Genomic DNA, 19591 nt, shown 5'->3' with positions numbered 1-19591 from the left:
TCTGATGGTGTAGGACAGCAGACAGCAAAATGACAGGATGGAAGGCGGGGGGCGGCAACTCTACCTATTTGTAGTTCCGTTCTGATGCAGCTGGGTCTGCTTGGTATAAAACTGATCAAGCAAACCCTGAATCTCCAATCGGACCATCTCCTTTTCATTCAGCTGCATCTGAGGATAGTGGAAAAAGATTAATACTCCTGATGTATGTTTAGATCCATCAGGATTCACCATATTAGACATAAATTACAGAAGTAAAAATAACAGATTACTGATTTAAAAGTCATGAAAATCATTAAAATAGCTGAAGACCTGGCTTGGATCATCTCATGTTGAAGTTGCAGACTGCATTATACAGTCTGGTCATGATTTTGAATCTTTGGCGACAGGATTTTGTGGTACCTTGCCTTCTCTTGTGATAGGCAATATGTACAATCCTTCATTTAAAAAAGGAAGAGATTTCTCAAACTTATTAGCCTGCACTAAGCAACCGGCAGACAGTGTAAAGCAGACCAACCACCAAATTCCTTCTTTTTTTTTTCCTTCAGACTTCTGGCAGCACAGCAAAATGTGGGGTAACCATTTGGGCCACTGCATCAACATGGCAACGCCCCTCAGGGGGCCCACTCCCATGGAGATACGCAGAGCTCATTCTACGCTTACAAAAACACATTGATTCGTTGTTGCAGGTAATTATGCTATATTCCATTTCTGCTTATAAACAGCCCTGAATCTTACACACTGTAGCTTTAATATAAGATTGTCGTGACAAAAAGACTTACCTTGAGCCTTTGGATCTCCTCATTCTTAGCTGCTCTCTCAGCACTGAGCTCTGCTAAAAGAATCTCCATGGTCATCATGGAAGAACGTCGATTCTCCAGCTCCCGCTCCTGACTCTCCAACACCTGGTTCAGGTCCCTGTTGAAGCTTCCTGGAGTGTAAGGTGTCTTAAAAAAAAACATAATTGCACACTTAAAAAAGTTGACAAACCACTTATGTTGGATTTATGAATGCTAATGCAGTTTTTTGTTTTTTTTTAACCTGAGGTAATGATTTTGGTGTGACAGCAGACTCAAGAACAGGATTTCTGATCGTTTTTTCAATGGCTTCTTGCTGCTGCTTCAGCTGGCACAAAAAGATTCTGTTATATAAACTTTATTTTCTTTTACAGAACTAAACATACAGCATATTTATGTGTTGAAGACTGACAGCGTACCTTCTGTTGCAGGTTCTGGATCGTGTTGTCTTTCTGGGCCATTTGCTCCTGAGAGGCTTGAAGGAGGCCGTTTTGTTCATCCAACACCTTAGTGAGTCTCTCAACCTCCTCAGTGGCAAAAGCAACCTCCTCCTGCAACACCTCAACCTAAAGGCAAAGTGATGATTAGCAATTCAGAACTGAATGAATGAATTTATTTGGCGCACACACGTCGTTGTCCATTCGACTGCTCCCGTTTTGTTCGGGGTCGCCACAGCAGATACAGCCAGATCCGCATCGGTATTTGGCACAAGTTTTACACCAAATACCCTTCCTGACGCAACTCCAGTTTCACCTAGAGAAACACACACAGCTGCTGGTGGTGTTCCAAAGAGTTCTCCCATCCAAGTACTAATCAGATCCTGCACTGCTTAGCTTCCAAGATCTGACGGGATCAGGCTGACACAGCAGACCGGCTGCATTTGGCACACACACACACACTTACCAAAAAAAAAAAAAATCTTGTGAAACAAAAACAAAAAATTTCTAACAATTTCCCAGTTTGTGCGGCCGAAAGGGTGTAGGCAGAAGCAAAAGCTTATAAACACCAACCCCTTTTATCATTTACCACACACACACACACACACACACACAAACATAACAAGTACCAAAAAGGAGGGAAAAAAAGAAAAGAAAAGACAAACAAATAAATAAATAATAATAAGCACAATATAGATTAATCAGTGAACCAAATCTCTCAACACAACAGAACAAATAATGCGCAATCAAAGAAACCAGTAACAAATTCAGTTAACTTCATACTGTAACAAGTAATTCAATTATTTTTATAAAGTCTTTTTAAGCCAACTAAAGTACCAGATAATTGAATGCTATCAGAAGTTATTCTAAATTTGTTACACCTTTTATGGAAACACCACTTTTTACAGTAGTACAAGTCTTTAATTTATCAAATACTAATGTTCCTCTCAAATTATAGCTGGACTCCCTCATTTTGAACGGTTCCTGGACATGTTGAGGCAAAATTAAATTTTTAACTTAATACATGATTTGTATCATGATATAATCAACCAAGTCCCACAATTTCAAAATATATAAACAGACAAATAGTGGGTTTGTTGGCTCATGATATGGTTTATTACTGATAACGCTTATAGCTTTCTTTTGTAGTTCTTGCTTGGCTGACGTCATACTTGTCCAGTCGTTCTTATTGTGTTGTGTATAATGACACTACTTCTGGTATCGGTAAAATGAAATTTGGGGTTCCACAGGGGTCTGTGTTAGGCCCCTTGCTTGTCTCACTTTATATAGTGTCCCTTGGGCATATTCTGCAGCATTACGGGATTGCCTTTCATTGTTATGCTGATGATACTCAATTGTACATGCCGGTAACTGCTGGTAATCTCGCCCATATAAAAGCCTTAGCAGATTGCCTTATATCTGTGAGAAGTTGGTTGTCTAGTAATTTCCTACTCTTGAATTCTGATTAGACTGAAATGATGGTTCTTGGTCCAGCCAGACATCGGCATCATTTTGACCAGATGGCGCTTAATTTTGGTTCGTGTGTTGTGCATCATAACGGACAAAGTGAGGAATGTTGGAGTACTTTTCGATCCTACATTGTCTTTTGGACCCCACATTAGAGACATTACAAGGACTGCCTTCTTTCATGTGCGAAATGTGGCGAGGTTTCTTCCCATCCTGTCTATGGCTGATGCTGAGACTTTGATACATGTTTATTTCTTCCAGACTGCATTATTGTAATGTTTTATTCTCTGGCCTGCCGCAGTCTAGCATTCGAGGCCTTCAGTTGGTACAGAATGCTGCTGCCAGACTTTTGACACAAAGTAGAAGGTATGACTACATTACTTCCATTCTGGCATCCCTTCATTGGCTACCGGTTTCTGCCAGATTGGATTTTAAAGTTTTATTGTTGGTTTATAAAAATGTTCATGGACTGGCACCTTCTTACCTGGCGGACTTGGTTAAGCCCTACGTACCTGCGAGGCCCTTGCGTTCGCAGGACTTGTGTGTTCCGAGGATGAACAAGAAGTCTGTGGGGTATAGAGCCTTCTCCTACCGTGGTCTGACTCTTTGGAACGATCTACCTGCTGTTATTCGGCAGTCTGACAAGGTGGAGACTTTTAAATCAAGACTGAAGACCCACTTTTTTAGACTGTCTTATTAATTTAATTTGTTTGTGTTTGCTTTGTAATTTCCTTTTATTCTTCTGTGTTTTATCTTTTTATTGTGCTTTTCTTGCTTTTAATTTTGATTTTAGATTAATTTGTGTTGTGAATTGTGTAAAGCGCCTTGGGGCGACTTTGTCGTGAGTTGGCGCTATATAAATTAATAAATTGAATTTAAATTGAAATTGTAGTAAAAATATTGGATTTGTTTTGTATGTGTCCCCAAACCTCAATGCAATAGGTCATACATGGGACAAGTAATGAATGATATAACGTAACTAACGAATGTTGAGAGAGGAAGTCTTGTGCTTTCATCACCAACTGTATATTACAAATAATTGCGTATATTAGCAGAGGGAGAGAGAACAACTGCTACATCACTTACCTCAATTCTGTTGGATGCTACCCTCCTGTCTAATGCCTCTTTCAGATCACAAAGTTCATTCTGCATGTTCAAGTTTTGCTCCTTGACTTCATCCCTTTCAAAGCAAGCAGCATTGTATTTGGCCTAGAAAAACAGTAGCAACATAAATATTGTCCGATTGATTCAAGCATACAGCATACCAAGAGGGCAGTTAGTCAATAAATATGTTCAAACAAGAAAAGAAGTACTGTGATGTCTTTAATATCTTCCAACAAGACTGTAATAGTCTGATCCTTCTGGATCTGGTCGCTGCGCAGGTCTCTAGTTTGGTTAATCAACTCCAGAAGAACGCCCTACAAATTAAAACAAGATGTACTCAGAAGTGACCAGACATACTGCAATTATATCTGAGGGGAAAAAAAAAAGGCAGAAATGTGACATGTTTCCAGAAATCATACTTTGTCCTGCTCTGTCTTCTGCTCCAAGCCTCTAACAATTTCATTGGCAGAGGTCAGATTTTGCTCAAGAGTAGCAATTGTAGACACCTTCAAAATAAAATAATCAAAGGTTTAGTTACTGATTAGCTAATATTATGCCAGTTGCTAACAGGCCATTACAATTTTCCGACATACAGTACATGCTGACTGACCTGCTGTTGATTTTGTGTGGTTAGATCAGAGATTTGTCTTGAAAGTTGTGCGTTTTGCTCCACGGTTTCGATAAGTTCTCTGAAAATACATTTCAAGGTCACTCGCATTCATGAAAGTTCACGTAAAAAGCTTGTAAACAGCTCATAGTAACAGGCAGTACAAACTTACTTTGATGTATTTTCCTTATTTTCTCTTAACTGGGATGTGAGGGAGCTTGTGTGCTCTTGTTCCGTTTGCAGAGAATTACTCAATTCCTGTATGTCAAGATGCAAAATATTAAGCACAAATGTAATTACAGGCAAACAACACATCACAAGCTACACTTCTAGCGTTAAAACCACAAAACACGGGTAAGTTTGTGAGGACACCAACCGTGAGCTGTACATTCAGTTCAGCAATCTCCCTTTGCTTGTCCTCTAGCTGCTGTGTTGCCTGATCTGCCTCAAACTTGGCCTCAGCTTGCAGCTGGTCAAAGGAATCTTGTAGTGCATGATGCTGTTCTAAGAGCTGCTCCCACTCAAGCCTGGAATTAAGAAACAGCAATTGTTACAACATAACATCAGATGAAGAAGTCTCATAATGCTGTGGAGTTATTAACCATGCATACCGGACTTTGTCCAGCTGGAGCTGTGTGCTGATCAGACTGCTGGAGAGGCGACTCATCTCTCTCTGCTGCTCACTCTGACCATCTCGCAGCTCATTCTTCACAGCTGCCAGCTCTTTGTCCGACGACTGCAGCACCAGGCGTAGATCCCGAATCTCACTCCTCAGAACTGGAAGGAAAATAGGGAGGTCACCTCTTGGCCCCAATTATTGACTTAAAACAACCAAACGGAACCCTCCAAACAATAGTAAGAACCTGACCTTCTGCAGCCTTCTGTTCTGACTGAAGGCTCTCCTGGAGGTTGCTGATAGTTTCTTGCAGGTTAAGCTGTTCTGTGTTTCTGTTTGCTCGCTCAGCAGAAAGTTGCTGCATAGGACAATTTATAAATAAGTAAAAGAGAAAAATGAAGTACCGTGCATCCAGAAAGTATTCACAGCGCTTCACTTTTTCCACATTTTGTTATGTTACAGCCTTTTTCCAAAATGGATTGAATTCATTCTTCCTCACAACACCATGAAAAAAGTTTTTTTTTTTTTGCAAATTCATAAAAAAGATATAAGTATTCACACCCTTTGCTCAGTATTTTGTTGATGCACCTTTGGCAGCAATTACAGCCTCAAGTCTTCTTGAATATGATGCCACAAGTTTGGTGCACCTATCTTTGACAATCCTGTCTCAGAGGTCTACAGACAATTCCTTTGATTTCATGCTTGGTTTGTGCTCTGACATGCACTGTCAACTGCGGAACATAATATGTTGACAGGTGTGTGCCTTTCCAAATCATGTCTAATCAACTGAATTTACCCGAGGTGGACACCAATTAAGCTGTAGAAAAATTTCACGGATGGTCAGTGTAAACATGAGGCACCTGAGTTCAATTTTGAGCTTCATGGCAAAGGCTGTGAGTAATTTCTTAGTTTTATTTTTGTATAAATTTGCAAAAAAAACAAAACAAAAACAAAACACATTGTTATTATGGGGTATTGTGTATAGAACTGAGGAAAAAAAAAAAATTTAATCCATTCTGGAATAAGGCTGTAACATAACAAAATGTGGAAAAAGTGAAGCTCTGAATACTTCCCAGATGCACTGTATAATCTCAGCAGCAGAATCATAGGCAGCAGCATTTTTTTTTCATGGAACATGCCACTTCTGATTCATGAAAATTCAGTAAGGTATATCTTATATTCCAATTCTAAGGTGGAACTATGCTAGTATATAAAGGTACAGTATATATACTGTACCTATATAAGGCCTCCACATTAGAAATATTACGAGGACTACTTTCTTCCAGCTGCAAAATATAGCGAAGATTCGTCCCATCCTGTCTATGGCTGATGCTGAGACCCTGATCCATGCATTTATCTCTTCTAGATTGGACTACTGCAATTTTCTATTTTCTGGTTTAAAGCAGTCTAGCATTAGGGGTCTCCAATTGGTTCAAAATTCTGCAGCCAGACTTTTGACACGAAGCAGAAAGTTCGACCACATTACACCCATTTTGGCATCCCTTCACTGGCTTCCTGTCCCAGTGAGATCAGATTTTAAGGTTCTACTATATATACTATAGGCAACTAACCTATAAAATTATTCATGGACTGGCACCTCCCTACCTAGCTGACCTAATTAAACCTTACGTACCTGCCCGGGCTTTACGGTCTCAGGGTGCAGGACTACTTTGTGTCCCTAAGGTGAATAAGAACTCTGTGGGTCACAGAACTTTCTCTTATCGTGCCCCTGTTCTTTGGAATGATCTCCCTGCATCAAAAAAACAGATTCTGTAGAGATTTTCATGTCCAGACTTAAGACGCACTTATTTTCCCTTTCATATGGCTAGCATAGTGGTACAGTTTTGTTTTACGCTTTTTACTCTAATTCATTTATTAGTAATTGGAGCGGGCTGCGGCCTCAACCTTACCTAAATTATGGGTCTTTAAGTGAAGTTTAGGGCTAGTGGCCGGCGATCACCTTAGTATTTCTCTGTTTTTCTTGTTTAATGCTGGCAAATTATACAGTATTTTTTGTCTTTCTGATGCCTGATTCTGTTTTTTCTCTGTTTAAGGTGCAGCTCCATCCAGAGATGGGAGTTGTGTTTGTGTTGGCGATCATCCTGTCCTGTGCGCCAATAGCATTTCTTGTATATTCGTCCATGAATTGTTCTGTGAATTGTTCTGTAATTTATGTTTGTATCATGGCCCAAGCAGAGGGTCACCCCTTTGAGTCTGGTCTGCTTGAGGTTTCTTCCTCAGAGTGAGTTTTTCCTTACTGCTGTTGATCTGGGGGTAGGCAAGGTTAGACCTTACCTGTGTGAAGCGCTTTAAGGCAACTCTGTTGTGATTTGGCGCTATATAAATGAAAATAAATTGAACTTGAACTGAAATATATCTAAATATCTAAAATGGAAGAGTAAAATAGAGTAGAAATGAATAGAAAAGGTAACTTCTGTAATAGATTTGCTGTTCAGATTTTATGCAGTGGTTTGGCTAATTGGACATACAGTATTTTGGGGCAATTTGGAGTTGGACATCTCAAGTACCATGAAGTGACATTGGCTTTATGTAACTTTACTAAACAACAGGTGTGCACATAACTGGTGCTCAGGTCTGTGTGCATACTAAAAACAAATGATACACAGCAGAAAACATGGAGGGGTGCCTTTTTATACAATCTGTCATTGCTTTCCATTATGTTTTCAGTTGAACATAATTTTTTAGCAGACAAGTACCTAAGGACCAGTTATGTGCATGTCTGCTAAACAACAAATAAGTGCATAATACAAATGACATTAGATAGAGAAAATATCCCACCTCATCCTTGTGACTAGACTCTTGCAACAGTACTGCAATCTGCTCCTCAAGCTTTGTGACCTTCTGCAAAAGCTTGCTGTTCTTTAGCTCCTCCTCATCCAACTGCGCTTGCACACGGCTAGAATGCTCCTAATGTGAAAGGAGACAAAGCAAGAAATAGTCAGATCCCTCACAACTAAACAGACATTATCTGAAGAATAATCAATGAGGTCTACCTGCACTTGAACCAGCTCCTCAGTCAAGGCCTGACAGGCCATTTCAGACATGTCTGGAGGTGGCTGTTCAACCCGAATGTCTTCTGCCTCATTCTTAACATCTTTCAAGTGGTCTGGGCTGGAGAGTGGAACAATGCGGGACCGCAAGTTGTACGCTTTGGTTGGTGTGGAGAGGATCTGATTTAAGATGCAATGACAGGTTGTTTCATAAGCAGACTCAAAACAATGAGGTTTTGTAAGGCAGAGTATAAAGAAAAGCAGGGGGGTGGGGAGAGTTATATTCAGTTTTTCATGTCTCTTTATGTAAACACTGTCTTAAATTTTCTTTACAGTTATATTGGTGCATATTTCTTGTATTATTATGAAAAAAAAAACATCTGATTGAGAACTGAGGGTAAGTGTCCATTTCTTAATATTCTGAAAATAAATTTCAACTTTGCCTCACCTTAATCGTTTCAACATGACGTTTGTTCAGTTGGGAGACCTCCTGTTTTTTGCAAGCATTTGTTGCCTCCAGAATGTTTTCCAAGTGCCTGTTGGACTTGTCAAGATATCTTTTTTCAGACTCCAAAACAGTCATTTGCTTCCTAAAACAGAACGCACCAATATTCAGACTGGGCAAACTTTAGAAATCTGTAAAGGAGCTGCATCACAAAAAAAAAACAAAAAAACCCAAAAAAAAACCCCCCCCCCAAAAAAAAACCACTACTTTAAAAATCCAACATATAATGTGGTAGGTCTTTATAAGTGCAGTTTATAGAACCAAGGTTTTCTGTAATGGCAAAATTAATGGAGAAATGTGTATAAATACTGAAGCTGCCTTCTGTCGTTGCCATGACAAAGACATTTTCCTCCACTCTGACACTGGCACACTAATTTTCAGTATAAATAGAGTAAAACTCTGTAAGTGAGATAGAGTATCTCGTCAATAGTTTTACATCCTCATTGAAGACAACTTTGGCTGCTGTAGCTCCTCTGAAAAAGAGAGCTTTAAATCAGAAGTGCCTGACTCCGTGGTATAACTCACAAACTCGCAGCTTAAAGCAGATAACCCGTACGTTGGAGAGGAAATGGCGTCTCACTAATTTAGAAGATCTTCACTTAGCCTGGAAAAAGAGTCTGTTGCTCTATAAAAAAGCCCTCTGTAAAGCTAGGACATCTTACTACTCATCACTAATTGAAGAAAATAAGAACAACCCCAGGTTTCTTTTCAGCACTGTAGCCAGGCTGACAAAGAGTCAGAGCTCTATTGAGCCGAGTATTCCTTTAACTAGTAATGACTTCATGACTTTCTTTGCTAATAAAATTTTAACTATTAGAGAAAAAATTACTCATAACCATCCCAAAGACGTATCGTTATCTTTGGCTGCTTTCAGTGATGCCAGTATTTGGTTAGACTCTTTCTCTCCGATTGTTCTGTCTGAGTTATTTTCATTAGTTACTTCCTCCAAACCATCAACATGTCTTTTAGACCCCATTCCTACCAGGCTGCTCAAGGAAGCCCTACCATTAATTAATGATCAATCTATCTTTATTAGTTGGCTATGTACCACAGGTTTTTAAGGTGGCAGTAATTAAACCATTACTTAAAAAGCCATCACTTGACCCAGCTATCTTAGCTAATTATAGGCCAATCTCCAACCTTCCTTTTCTCTCAAAAATCCTTGAAAGGGTAGTTGTAAAACAGCTAACTGATCATCTTCAGAGGAATGGTCTATTTGAAGAGTTTCAGTCAGGTTTTAGAATTCATCATAGTACAGAAACAGCATTAGTGAAGGTTACAAATGATCTTCTTATGGCCTCAGACAGTGGACTCATCTCTGTGCTTGTTCTGTTAGACCTCAGTGCTGATACTGTTGACCATAAAATTTTATTACAGAGATTAGAGCATGCCATAGGTATTAAAGGCACTGCGCTGCGGTGGTTTGAATCATATTTATCTAATAGATTACAATTTGTTCATGTAAATGGGGAATCTTCTTCACAGACTAAGGTTAATTATGGAGTTCCACAAGGTTCTGTGCTAGGACCAATTTTATTCACTTTATACATGTTTCCCTTAGGCAGTATTATTAGACAGCATTGCTTAAATTTTCATTGTTACGCAGATGATATCTAGCTTTATCTATCCATGAAGCCAGAGGACACACACCAATTAGCTAAACTGCAGGATTGTCTTACAGACAAAGACATGGATGACCTCTAATTTCCTGCTTTTAAACTCATAAAACTGAAGTTATTGTACTTGGCCCCACAAATCTTAGAAACATGGTGTCTAACCAGATCTGGATGGCATTACCCTGACCTCTAGTAATACTGTGAGAAATCTTGGAGTAATTTTTGATCAGGAAATGTCATTCAATGCGCATATTAAACAAATATGTAGGACTGCTTTTTTGCATTTACGCAATATCTCTAAAATTAGAAAGGTCTTGTCTCAGAGTGATGCTGAAAAACTAATTCATGCATTTATTTCCTCTAGGCTGTACTATTGTAATTCATTATTATCAGGTTGTCCTAAAAGTTCCCTGAAAAGCCTTCAGTTAATTCAAAATGCTGCAGCTAGAGTACTGATAGGGACTAGAAGAAGAGAGCATATCTCACCCATATTGGCCTCTCTTCATTGGCTTCCTGTTAATTCTAGAATAGAATTTAAAATTCTTCTTCTTACTTACAAGGTTTTGAATAATCAGGTCCCATCTTATCTTAGGGACCTCATAGTACCATATCACCCCAATAGAGCGCTTCGCTCTCAGACTGCAGGCCTGTAGTGTGACAGGGGTATAACAGTTACAAGGTTTTTACAGAGTTTTACAACGCTGAAGGATCAGAAAATCAAAACATTAAAAAAACAAACAAACAAACAAATAAAAAAATACAGCAACAAGGTACCATCATATCTAACCTTAGACTAGTTAGGTATGATGTCAACCATGCAAGGACATTCCCAGTAATACCGAAATGATTCTACAGCCCATCAAGTAGAATACAGTGATCCACCGTATCAAATGCAGCGCTGAGATCTAACGGCACCAGAACCGTAGTGGTGTCTGAATCCATTGCAAGCAGATCATTCACCACTTTAGTGAGAGCCGTCTCTGTGGAAAGATACGAGGGCTGTCCGTAAAGTATAGGTCCTTTTTATTTTTTTCAAAAACTATATGGATTTCATTCATATGTTTTTACGTCAGACATGCTTGAACCCTCGTGCGCATGCGTGAGTTTTTCCATGCCTGTCGGTGACGTCATTCGCCTGTGAGCACTCCTTGTGGGAGGAGTCGTCCAGCCCCTCGTCGGAATTCCTTTGTCTGAGAAGTTGCTGAGAGACTGGCGCTTTGTTTGATCAAAATTTTTTCTAAACCTGTGAGACACATCGAAGTGGACATGGTTCGAAAAATTAAGCTGGTTTTCAGTGAAAATTTTAACAGCTGATGAGAGATTTTGAGGTGATTCTGTCGCTTTAAGGACTTTTCACGGTGCGAGACGTCGTGCAGCGCTCTCAGGCAGCGTCATCAGCCTGTTTCAAGCTTAAAACCTCCACATTTCACATTTCTTACTTGGTGACTTCTTTGTACTCCTCAAAAGCCTGAATGGTGGCTGTGAGCTCTGACTGTTTCTGAAGCAGCTGAGCCTTCAGCCTCTCCGTGGAAGACACAGTATCTACAGTTAAAGGTGTTGAAGAAGCTGGCGGAAACAATATTAGATTATACTCATGTGAAAAGATGAATTTTTAAAATTTTACTAAAGGTTTTTGGTCAGTTTGATGCAATCATCTCACACTGTGTAAAATTCTCTGACTGTGTTGCCTTCTGAAAAGCCTCTTCGAGCTCCGCAACATCTTGGGCTGCAGCCTCTTCCGCCTTCTTCACTATTTCCAGGGAACGGAGCTGCTGATTCTCTGCTCTCAGGCTGTAGTTTTCTGCTACATATCGGGTCATCTTTGGGTGATGTTCAACCTAATAGTCACATACACTGTCAACTGTACTGGAATTTTTTTTTTTTTTTTTACTTTGACTCCATTATTGCAAGAAATATAATTCACATTTATCAGCAGCGGGTTAGACAGCATTTTAAGGTCACCCCATCATGTACCTGATCTTTGAGGATCTGTATTTCTTCTTTCAGATGCTCAATCTGAGTTTGACACTCATCATCTGAGATTAAACCCTGATCTTTCAACTTCTTCTCAAGCCGAGAAATATGATCTTCTCGAAACTTCATGATCATCCGGTTAGAGTGAATGAATCTGTCTTTCTGGAGCCAGGCCTTCTCAAGCTGAGCCATCTTCTCAAGCAGCGTCTGAGTACACAGTCAAACATCCCTCAAAGATACCCTGCACAGTCATTGCAGAATTAGTACACAACACTGTTTCCGATGCACAAAACATACCCTGTTCTCCTCTTGTTGCTTTCTCCAAAGATGAAGAGCAGTAATAAACTTTGCTTTGTATGGAACTTCAAGGTGGATCTGTGGGGATGACCCTAGTGAGAAAGATGTTTTATGTTTTACAACATGGTTTAAAAAAACTTGTTTAAAATAACACAAGAGTAATGGTTAACATACATCTGTGGTATCTAAATTTGCTGCTGTTAAGCATGGTGTCCTGCAGGGTTCGATTCTTGTCCCACTGTTTTCCCTGTATGTAGTTGCACTAGTAATACCATTAGAGAAGTTCATTCATGCTTTAGGATGAACTTTTGAGGTGGGGGCTGTTGAGCACTTTGTAGGACGTGTCTCTCACTGTTGCACAAGTATGTGATAAATTTTCAGGTCATATGAAATCCTCTCACTCGGCTGAGACTGCGTCACCACCAATGGAGGCTTCCAGCTCGAACAGCGCATTCAACATGGAATGTAACGAAGCTATGTTTGACTTATTAAAAGGGGACAAATGCAGCAAAATAGATTCTCCATACCAACATTTCTTCAGTAAGAGGAGTTCAGATTCACACTGAACCCATGCAAGAAAAACTTCACACTCATGAGTAAGGCATCACTGAGTTGGAGCGCGCATCCACAGATTACAGTGACCAGCTAACTACGTTGCACTCCGCCGTTTCTGTGCTTAAAACTCCTTGAGGGGAGGAGTTGTTCAGCCAGGAGGCTGAACATCCATTGTTACACAGATGGTTTGCAGTTGTATTTACCAGTGTTCACTGGAGAGGGGGCTAATATTGCTACCATGACCAAATCTGGTTGCGGCAAGTTGTATGTCATGTAATTTTTTTTACTTCTCACCACAAACAAGACAAGGTGATGGTCACTGGGCCACCAAAACTGAGAAACATTTTGATCAATTCACAGTTTCATTGGGTGATTGTGTGATTCAGTGCAGTGAGACAGTTAGGAATCTTAAAATCTTGTAAAGATCAGACCATTCTTGTCTCTGGCTGATGCAGAGGCAGATCCATGCTTTTGTGTCATCCACAATTGATTGTTGTAATGCTTCCTTTTCAGGTTTGCTACATAACAGCATTAGAGGGCTCTAGATGATCCAGAATGCAGCTGCTCAAGTTTTGACTCAAATACAAAAATTTGATCATATAACTCCAGCGCTAGCATCTCTCCTTCGCCTGTTCATATGTAGGTGGATTTTAAAGTTTTGTTGTTGACGTAAAATTGTGCACAGCTGTGCGCTGTCATGTAAGTCCGATTTGATTCGGCCATATTCACCGGTGCGACCTGCAGTGCGTTCCTAACGTCAGAAAGAAATCAACAGGTGGTCGATCTTCTGCATTTGGTGCACCATGACTGTGGAAAAAAACTGAGATTAGGCAGTTGAGTTCTATTCACACTTTAAATCTGAAATACAAACAGAACTTTTCCTGGCTGACTACAGTTGTTGATGGTGGGAAAAGTTTATTGCTTCCTTAGCATCTTAATTCACATTTTATTAACTAGTAATAGTTTTTGTGTGAATCACTTTGTTGGTATTAAAAATGCTACATAAATAAAATTGTTATAAGTGAGAAGGCAAGTTTAAATATGCAAAACAACATTCTTAGACTGAGAAATTTTGACAACTCTTTGCAACATTGCAGACACACTGCTGCCGATTAATCAGGCTGAAAAGGTTAAAATGGTGCAGTTAATGGGAGTTTGGTTACCAGTGGGGAGTTCAGGTCCTCCTGGTGCCACATCTCTTCCACTGTCTTTCACCTGAGAAGCAAGTGCTTGTGCAAGTTGCTCCTTCAGCTTTTTCACCTCAGCTTGCAACTGCCTCACATTTCCTTGTGTGTCTTCATTGATTACAGCCTAGTTAAGCAAAACAATTGCACAGACGTGAGATAATAAAATGATGTAATATGAAACCTATATACATCTGTGGTGGTAAAGAGTGTTGATTTACACCTTATTCTTAATCAATTTTGCCCTCTGAGCAAAATGTAAGGTAGACAGAGTTTCACCGAAGCACTTTGAACCAGGGTGAACGTTGGCTATGATATAGGTTTTTGCATTTCCTCCAAGTGAGTCCTAAAAGAGGGATTAAAAAAAAAACAAAAAAAGAGGGAAATTGTTGCACTGCATATATATCAGACAACTGACTGACCTAAAATTATTTGGATACATGCAATATTAAATGTAATCTCACACACACACACACACAAGTGTATTATTCATTTCTTTTTTGTTGTTGTTGCAATATTCAAGTCTATCACACAAGCAACTTTTTTAACTATATTTCACATGTAAACACCCCAACTTTATGCCATTATATGTGGACATACAAACTACATAACATAGCAGTTAAAGGTGGGTTAATGTGCACATTTTCAACACATAACAATAGTACAAAATGTACACTTCAATTCTGACACTTAGACTCACTCACTCTAAGCAAAAACGTGAGTTTAGAGTCCCTGTAGCAGATGTGCCGGTTCTTTCCATTGGATACATCCACCAATGCCATAATCACCTGACCAAGGCACATGAGGGAGCGATTGATGCTGCTCGCTTCCTGAGAGACACAGACACCTGGCAGTTATGACAAAATCCAAAACAATTTATACATGAATCAACTGACGATAAGAAAAGGACTTAGATAGGACAAGGGGTACTGAATAAGCATGTGCTTCTTCCTACTCCCTTTCGAATATGTTATGTTGACATTGTTCTTTTGTTTTGGTTTTTTATGATTTGTTGCTTTTCTATTTTTGTTGTTGTTCTTTATTTGTTTTGCATGTCCAAAAAAAAAAAAAAAAAAAAAAAAAAAAAAAAAAAAAACTTTCATTCACTGAATCTGCTTTCACACATCAAGGTTCACCTTGAGTCTGGAACCTTCTGTATGGGTGTCCCTCTGTCTCTCTGACCCTGCCAGATCCACCAGGTTCAGCTGAGACATCCGGATGTTGACCACTTGATTGATGGACTCTTTGGACTCCAAAGTCATTGTGAACACTGCATGAGATCGTGAAGACTCACGATTCATCGAGGTGGAGGCCACTCTCCGATTACGCCAGCCCACAGACAACACCTAAATGACAAAAAAGAAGAAAAAGAAAGAACAAAAATCAATGTTGCACAAAATGTTTTTCCAATTAAATACTGAAGCAAGATTCAGGTCTACAAATTGGAGATTTGGCTCCACAGTTGCACATGAACTGTGAAGCAACACTGAGCAAAACTCTGAAACCAAACACTTCTCAACCTTGCCTGCATGTTGCTGTACGATCATGTGTTCTATACCAAGAACAAAAGCGGTTTAGGGGTCACAACAGCTAGGGATATTCTACCTGGTAAGCTTCAGCAGCTGATGTCACAAACTTCTCCACTGCTCCTTCAACAAACACACCTTTCTTGATGTTCTCTCTGAGGAAAAGGCTGGCTGAGGCTGTGTCCAGTAGGTCATAAATTTGCTCATTATAGATCTCAATAAATGAACACTTGCACAGGAAACTTTTGGATTTGGCAGACTATGTAGAATTTAAAAAGAAAAACACATTGGTAAACAATCAAGAAGTAATCCTGTTCGTGAAAAGGTTAGGGAATTGTCAAGGCTTGTTTGCTCACCTTTTCTACTTCACCATTGATGAGAAAGAACAAGTATTCAAAACTTCGAGGAATAACACCTCTCAGTTCATCTGTGAAGTTATCCAAGTCAGATGGACCTAGACCGAGAAAGAGAAGAATAGTGTCACATTGATTCTGTGACCATTTTGTTTTTTTAATCCAAAGCACACTGCAATTCCTTAAATGGGTTCCTACCAAGCATGGTGAATGTTTTCCCTGAGCCTGTTTGTCCACTGGAAAAAAAAAACCCAAACAAACAAACAAAAAGCAAGGGGAATTACAGATTTGAACAGGAATTGCTCAAAGAATTCAAATACTTTTAGATTTTATTATTATTATTATTATATAAGCTATATAAATGTGACTTACTATGCAAAAATAGTACCATTGTAGCCATTTATACAAGACTCAACAATATTCTTGGCTGCGCTGGAAAATACAGCAGCCTGTTGAAGAGTAAAAGATGTTGAAAGAAACAAAAGGACACTATATACAACAACTGTAGCTAATTTTAACCAGGGTTGGTATGATTTAAATTAGCTGATTTAAATTGCTGTAAAAAAAAAAACAAAACATTATTATTATTATTTTTTTTTTTTAAGAAATCAGCACTCAAAACGTCACCAAAATATGAAATCAGTACCATTAATTAATGGTACTTGTACATGTTGTATGTGTACCTTTATGTTTTAGCATGTCATTGAAGATTATAACTAATGATATAATTTGTATGGTTGCATTTAGAAGAGTGAAATAAATAAAATTGTCTTTTTTTTTTTAACCAGCCCTGATTTTAAACTAAGCCAGAGACTTGTTGATAAAATACTAATGTGATCTCCAGACCTGAGATGTGTCCATGTCAGCGACATGATCATAGGTGAAGGTTCGTGGCTCAGGTTTTGATAGCAGACGGACAGTGTTGTGTGAAGCAACTGTGAGACACAGACTCTGATCTCCATCCGTGGCCAGTCCAGTACCCTGGGTCAGAGGTCGCACTCGTACAAAAACTTTAATGGAATCACTGTCGCCACTGTATGGTCAGCAAGTAACATAAACAGATGTTTTTAAAACAAAGAAGAAAAACAAATTATGTCATGATGGTGTACTTTAAGTATCACAGAGGAAAAAACATAAGAGCTAGTTTCTGCAGTCACCCATTAAGTTTGGAGCATGTACACTACAAAGATAAGGCCATTAATTGATCAAATTAAAATGATTTAGATCATCAGTTCACTTCATTATTGTAACCAGAAAAAAACGAGAATAAAATCTGTTTTACAAGAATGGTGTAGCTAAGCTAAAACAACATACATTCAGGTCCAAACAGTCAAGCATAGATACATGATAAATTACATGCAGAAAATAAAATAAAGCAAATCAAGTTAAAATACAATAGGGTAATCTCTTTCTCACGCTAGTGATTGCAGAGCCATGTTCACTGCATGAAACAGGTAGAAGGTCCTGGTTAATACTGCTTGCAAACAAATCTTTGGGTCTTCATTTATCAGATGCCCAGAGTCTCAGTTCAAAAGACATAGGAAAAATCCACTTTTGCACCTAGGAAGCATGACTTTGTGTTTGGACATAATGGAGCCGCACATATGACAAATACTTGTCAGATGCTAAAACTTCAGCCCATAGGGCAGCCCTAAGTAAAATGAGGATAAATGCACACATTACAGATTGAAAGCAGCTGTTACAAGATTCCAAGAGATGAAAGATGGTGTCAACACTGTAGGGCGAATGGAAGCTGTGCGACTAGAGATGAACTCCATGCTGTTAAAAGTGTAGGAAGCAAAAAAATAAATGTTTGTCCAAATTTTGCCACACTATCTCTGGAAAATGAATGCATATTTATAGGGTGAACACAAAAACACTCCTTGGTTTCAGATATTTATAATATCAATATTCACATGAATAATCATACAATTTTGAAGATGAAGAATCTGCAAAAACAGAAAAAACCTTGAGTTTCTGCAACTGTTGATACCAAAATTGTAAAATTATTCATGTGACTTTTGACATAAATATTCACCCTGTATATTGACATCTGAGGGTAAAGTGGCTGAAGAAGCTAGTAGGATGCAGAGGTTGTTTCTGGAATGTATGCATGGAGCTGTATATGAGTACTTGAGTTGAGTTCTTATATACAGCTCCATGAGTGTATGTTATTATTTTTTTAACTGATCGATTAGATTGGTTGTAGAATTTTATTATATAGCTGATTATCTGTATTATCATCATCTTTTGGATAGCTCGATTAGATTTCTTGCAGAACTTTATTGTCCCCTAGTGTAAGATAGTTGGTTGTAACTGTTTTGTTTTAAACATTTATACTGTATATTATATCTCTTTCTGTGACGACTTTTTGTTTGTTGTGTTGTATGTCTGATAAACAGGCCTCTCTTGCATAATGAATAAATCAATTTTAAAAACTGAGTGCTGCTCTCTACATACCTAGCGACAAGTTGGGTTGAATCCCCAGATCCTGCAAACAACATAATTACATTAGCACCTGTTAATCTGCGAGTGTGACAGTAAAAACGTTAGCGTTTGTGGCAGCTCAGCAAATGTTGTTTGCTAGTTGACCGAAGTTGCTAACAGTTAGCTTGCTAAAGTTACAAATGAACCGGCGTAACCTACCTTTCAAACCGCAACTCATTGTTGATGAAGAAAAATAAAATCAACGTTAGGTCAAAATATTAACCTGCTTCATCATTGCAAAATCATGAAAAATAAAAACATGCTTTGAAATTGGCGCGCAACAGCGACTAATTCTTCTCCCCTTATGTTAGGAAGACACTATGATAACATAAAAGTACATCGTTGCCCCCTGGTGCTTGATACGTGTACAACTGGAAACTAAAATGGTAAAAATTGTAAACATACCTTTTTGTTTTTCAAACATGTGTTGGATGAAAGTTTCATCAATTTTACAACCTTGAAATCCAGTCAGTCCAGGCCTCCACCTGAACTCAAATACTTTATTCAGGGCATACAAGAGACAAAATAAATGCAACAAAACAGTCAGAAATCCACAAAATAAACATCAATATTTGCTGGTAATGATGTTTTACAACTATTCACTCTTCCGATTTATTTCCAGAAATCATTAAGACTATTGTTTCGCAGCTTCCTTGCAGACATTTACATTCCTCTTAATGAAACGTAGAACATATTTAAAATTTGCATTTGCCTGTTTCTTATATTCAAATAGGGGGCTGTGTCTTTGTTTGCCTGATTCAACCCATATTTTGAAATATGATTGTTTCTTTAGGTGATGACATTTATTTTTCACATTAAAATAATTTGGGGTTAGTTTGTTGGTTTTTGAAATACAGAGAATATGATATGCATTGTTTGATAGCACTTTATAAAAGTAACAGTAAAAGTATTAAAACACTTATTTCCAATGTGGTCGTCGTTAATAAGTGAAATGACGTTGGGTAACAATGCAGTTGCAGTTGATTGATGATGGATTGATTGGTTTGTATTTGTATAATGTAAATGTAAAATAATACAAATAAGTATACTGATTGTAA

The 19591-nt window shown here is 38.6% G+C and overlaps 1 protein-coding gene across 1 annotated transcript in view; it reads right to left on the bottom strand.

The window, feature by feature from the left end:
* The window catches only part of kif15 (kinesin family member 15), a 25438-nt gene extending 6601 nt beyond the window's left edge, over positions 1-18837 (bottom strand). The window contains exons 1-30 of the mRNA XM_034159655.1: positions 18693-18837; positions 18507-18537; positions 16893-17079; positions 16419-16495; positions 16245-16282; positions 16050-16147; positions 15773-15952; positions 15304-15513; positions 14872-14997; positions 14391-14513; positions 14147-14294; positions 12429-12520; positions 12132-12338; positions 11818-11995; positions 11597-11723; positions 8485-8626; positions 8040-8216; positions 7825-7953; positions 5278-5383; positions 5021-5186; positions 4786-4936; positions 4582-4667; positions 4413-4491; positions 4222-4308; positions 4012-4116; positions 3785-3907; positions 1214-1360; positions 1039-1122; positions 780-944; positions 65-168 (exon numbers count right to left, since the gene is read on the bottom strand). Coding sequence (XP_034015546.1) covers positions 65-168; positions 780-944; positions 1039-1122; positions 1214-1360; positions 3785-3907; positions 4012-4116; positions 4222-4308; positions 4413-4491; positions 4582-4667; positions 4786-4936; positions 5021-5186; positions 5278-5383; positions 7825-7953; positions 8040-8216; positions 8485-8626; positions 11597-11723; positions 11818-11995; positions 12132-12338; positions 12429-12520; positions 14147-14294; positions 14391-14513; positions 14872-14997; positions 15304-15513; positions 15773-15952; positions 16050-16147; positions 16245-16282; positions 16419-16495; positions 16893-17079; positions 18507-18537; positions 18693-18711 — 3692 coding nt within the window. The 5' untranslated portion in view covers positions 18712-18837. The remainder of the gene's footprint in view (positions 1-64; positions 169-779; positions 945-1038; positions 1123-1213; positions 1361-3784; positions 3908-4011; positions 4117-4221; positions 4309-4412; positions 4492-4581; positions 4668-4785; positions 4937-5020; positions 5187-5277; positions 5384-7824; positions 7954-8039; positions 8217-8484; positions 8627-11596; positions 11724-11817; positions 11996-12131; positions 12339-12428; positions 12521-14146; positions 14295-14390; positions 14514-14871; positions 14998-15303; positions 15514-15772; positions 15953-16049; positions 16148-16244; positions 16283-16418; positions 16496-16892; positions 17080-18506; positions 18538-18692) is intronic.
* Between the last annotated feature and the right edge of the window lie 754 nt (positions 18838-19591).

This window comes from Thalassophryne amazonica, chromosome 19 (assembly GCF_902500255.1).
Source record: "Thalassophryne amazonica chromosome 19, fThaAma1.1, whole genome shotgun sequence".
Taxonomy (NCBI): domain Eukaryota; kingdom Metazoa; phylum Chordata; class Actinopteri; order Batrachoidiformes; family Batrachoididae; genus Thalassophryne; species Thalassophryne amazonica.
The sequence above is the reverse complement of the archived record's forward strand: the minus strand, read 5'-3'. Positions and strand labels throughout refer to the sequence as shown.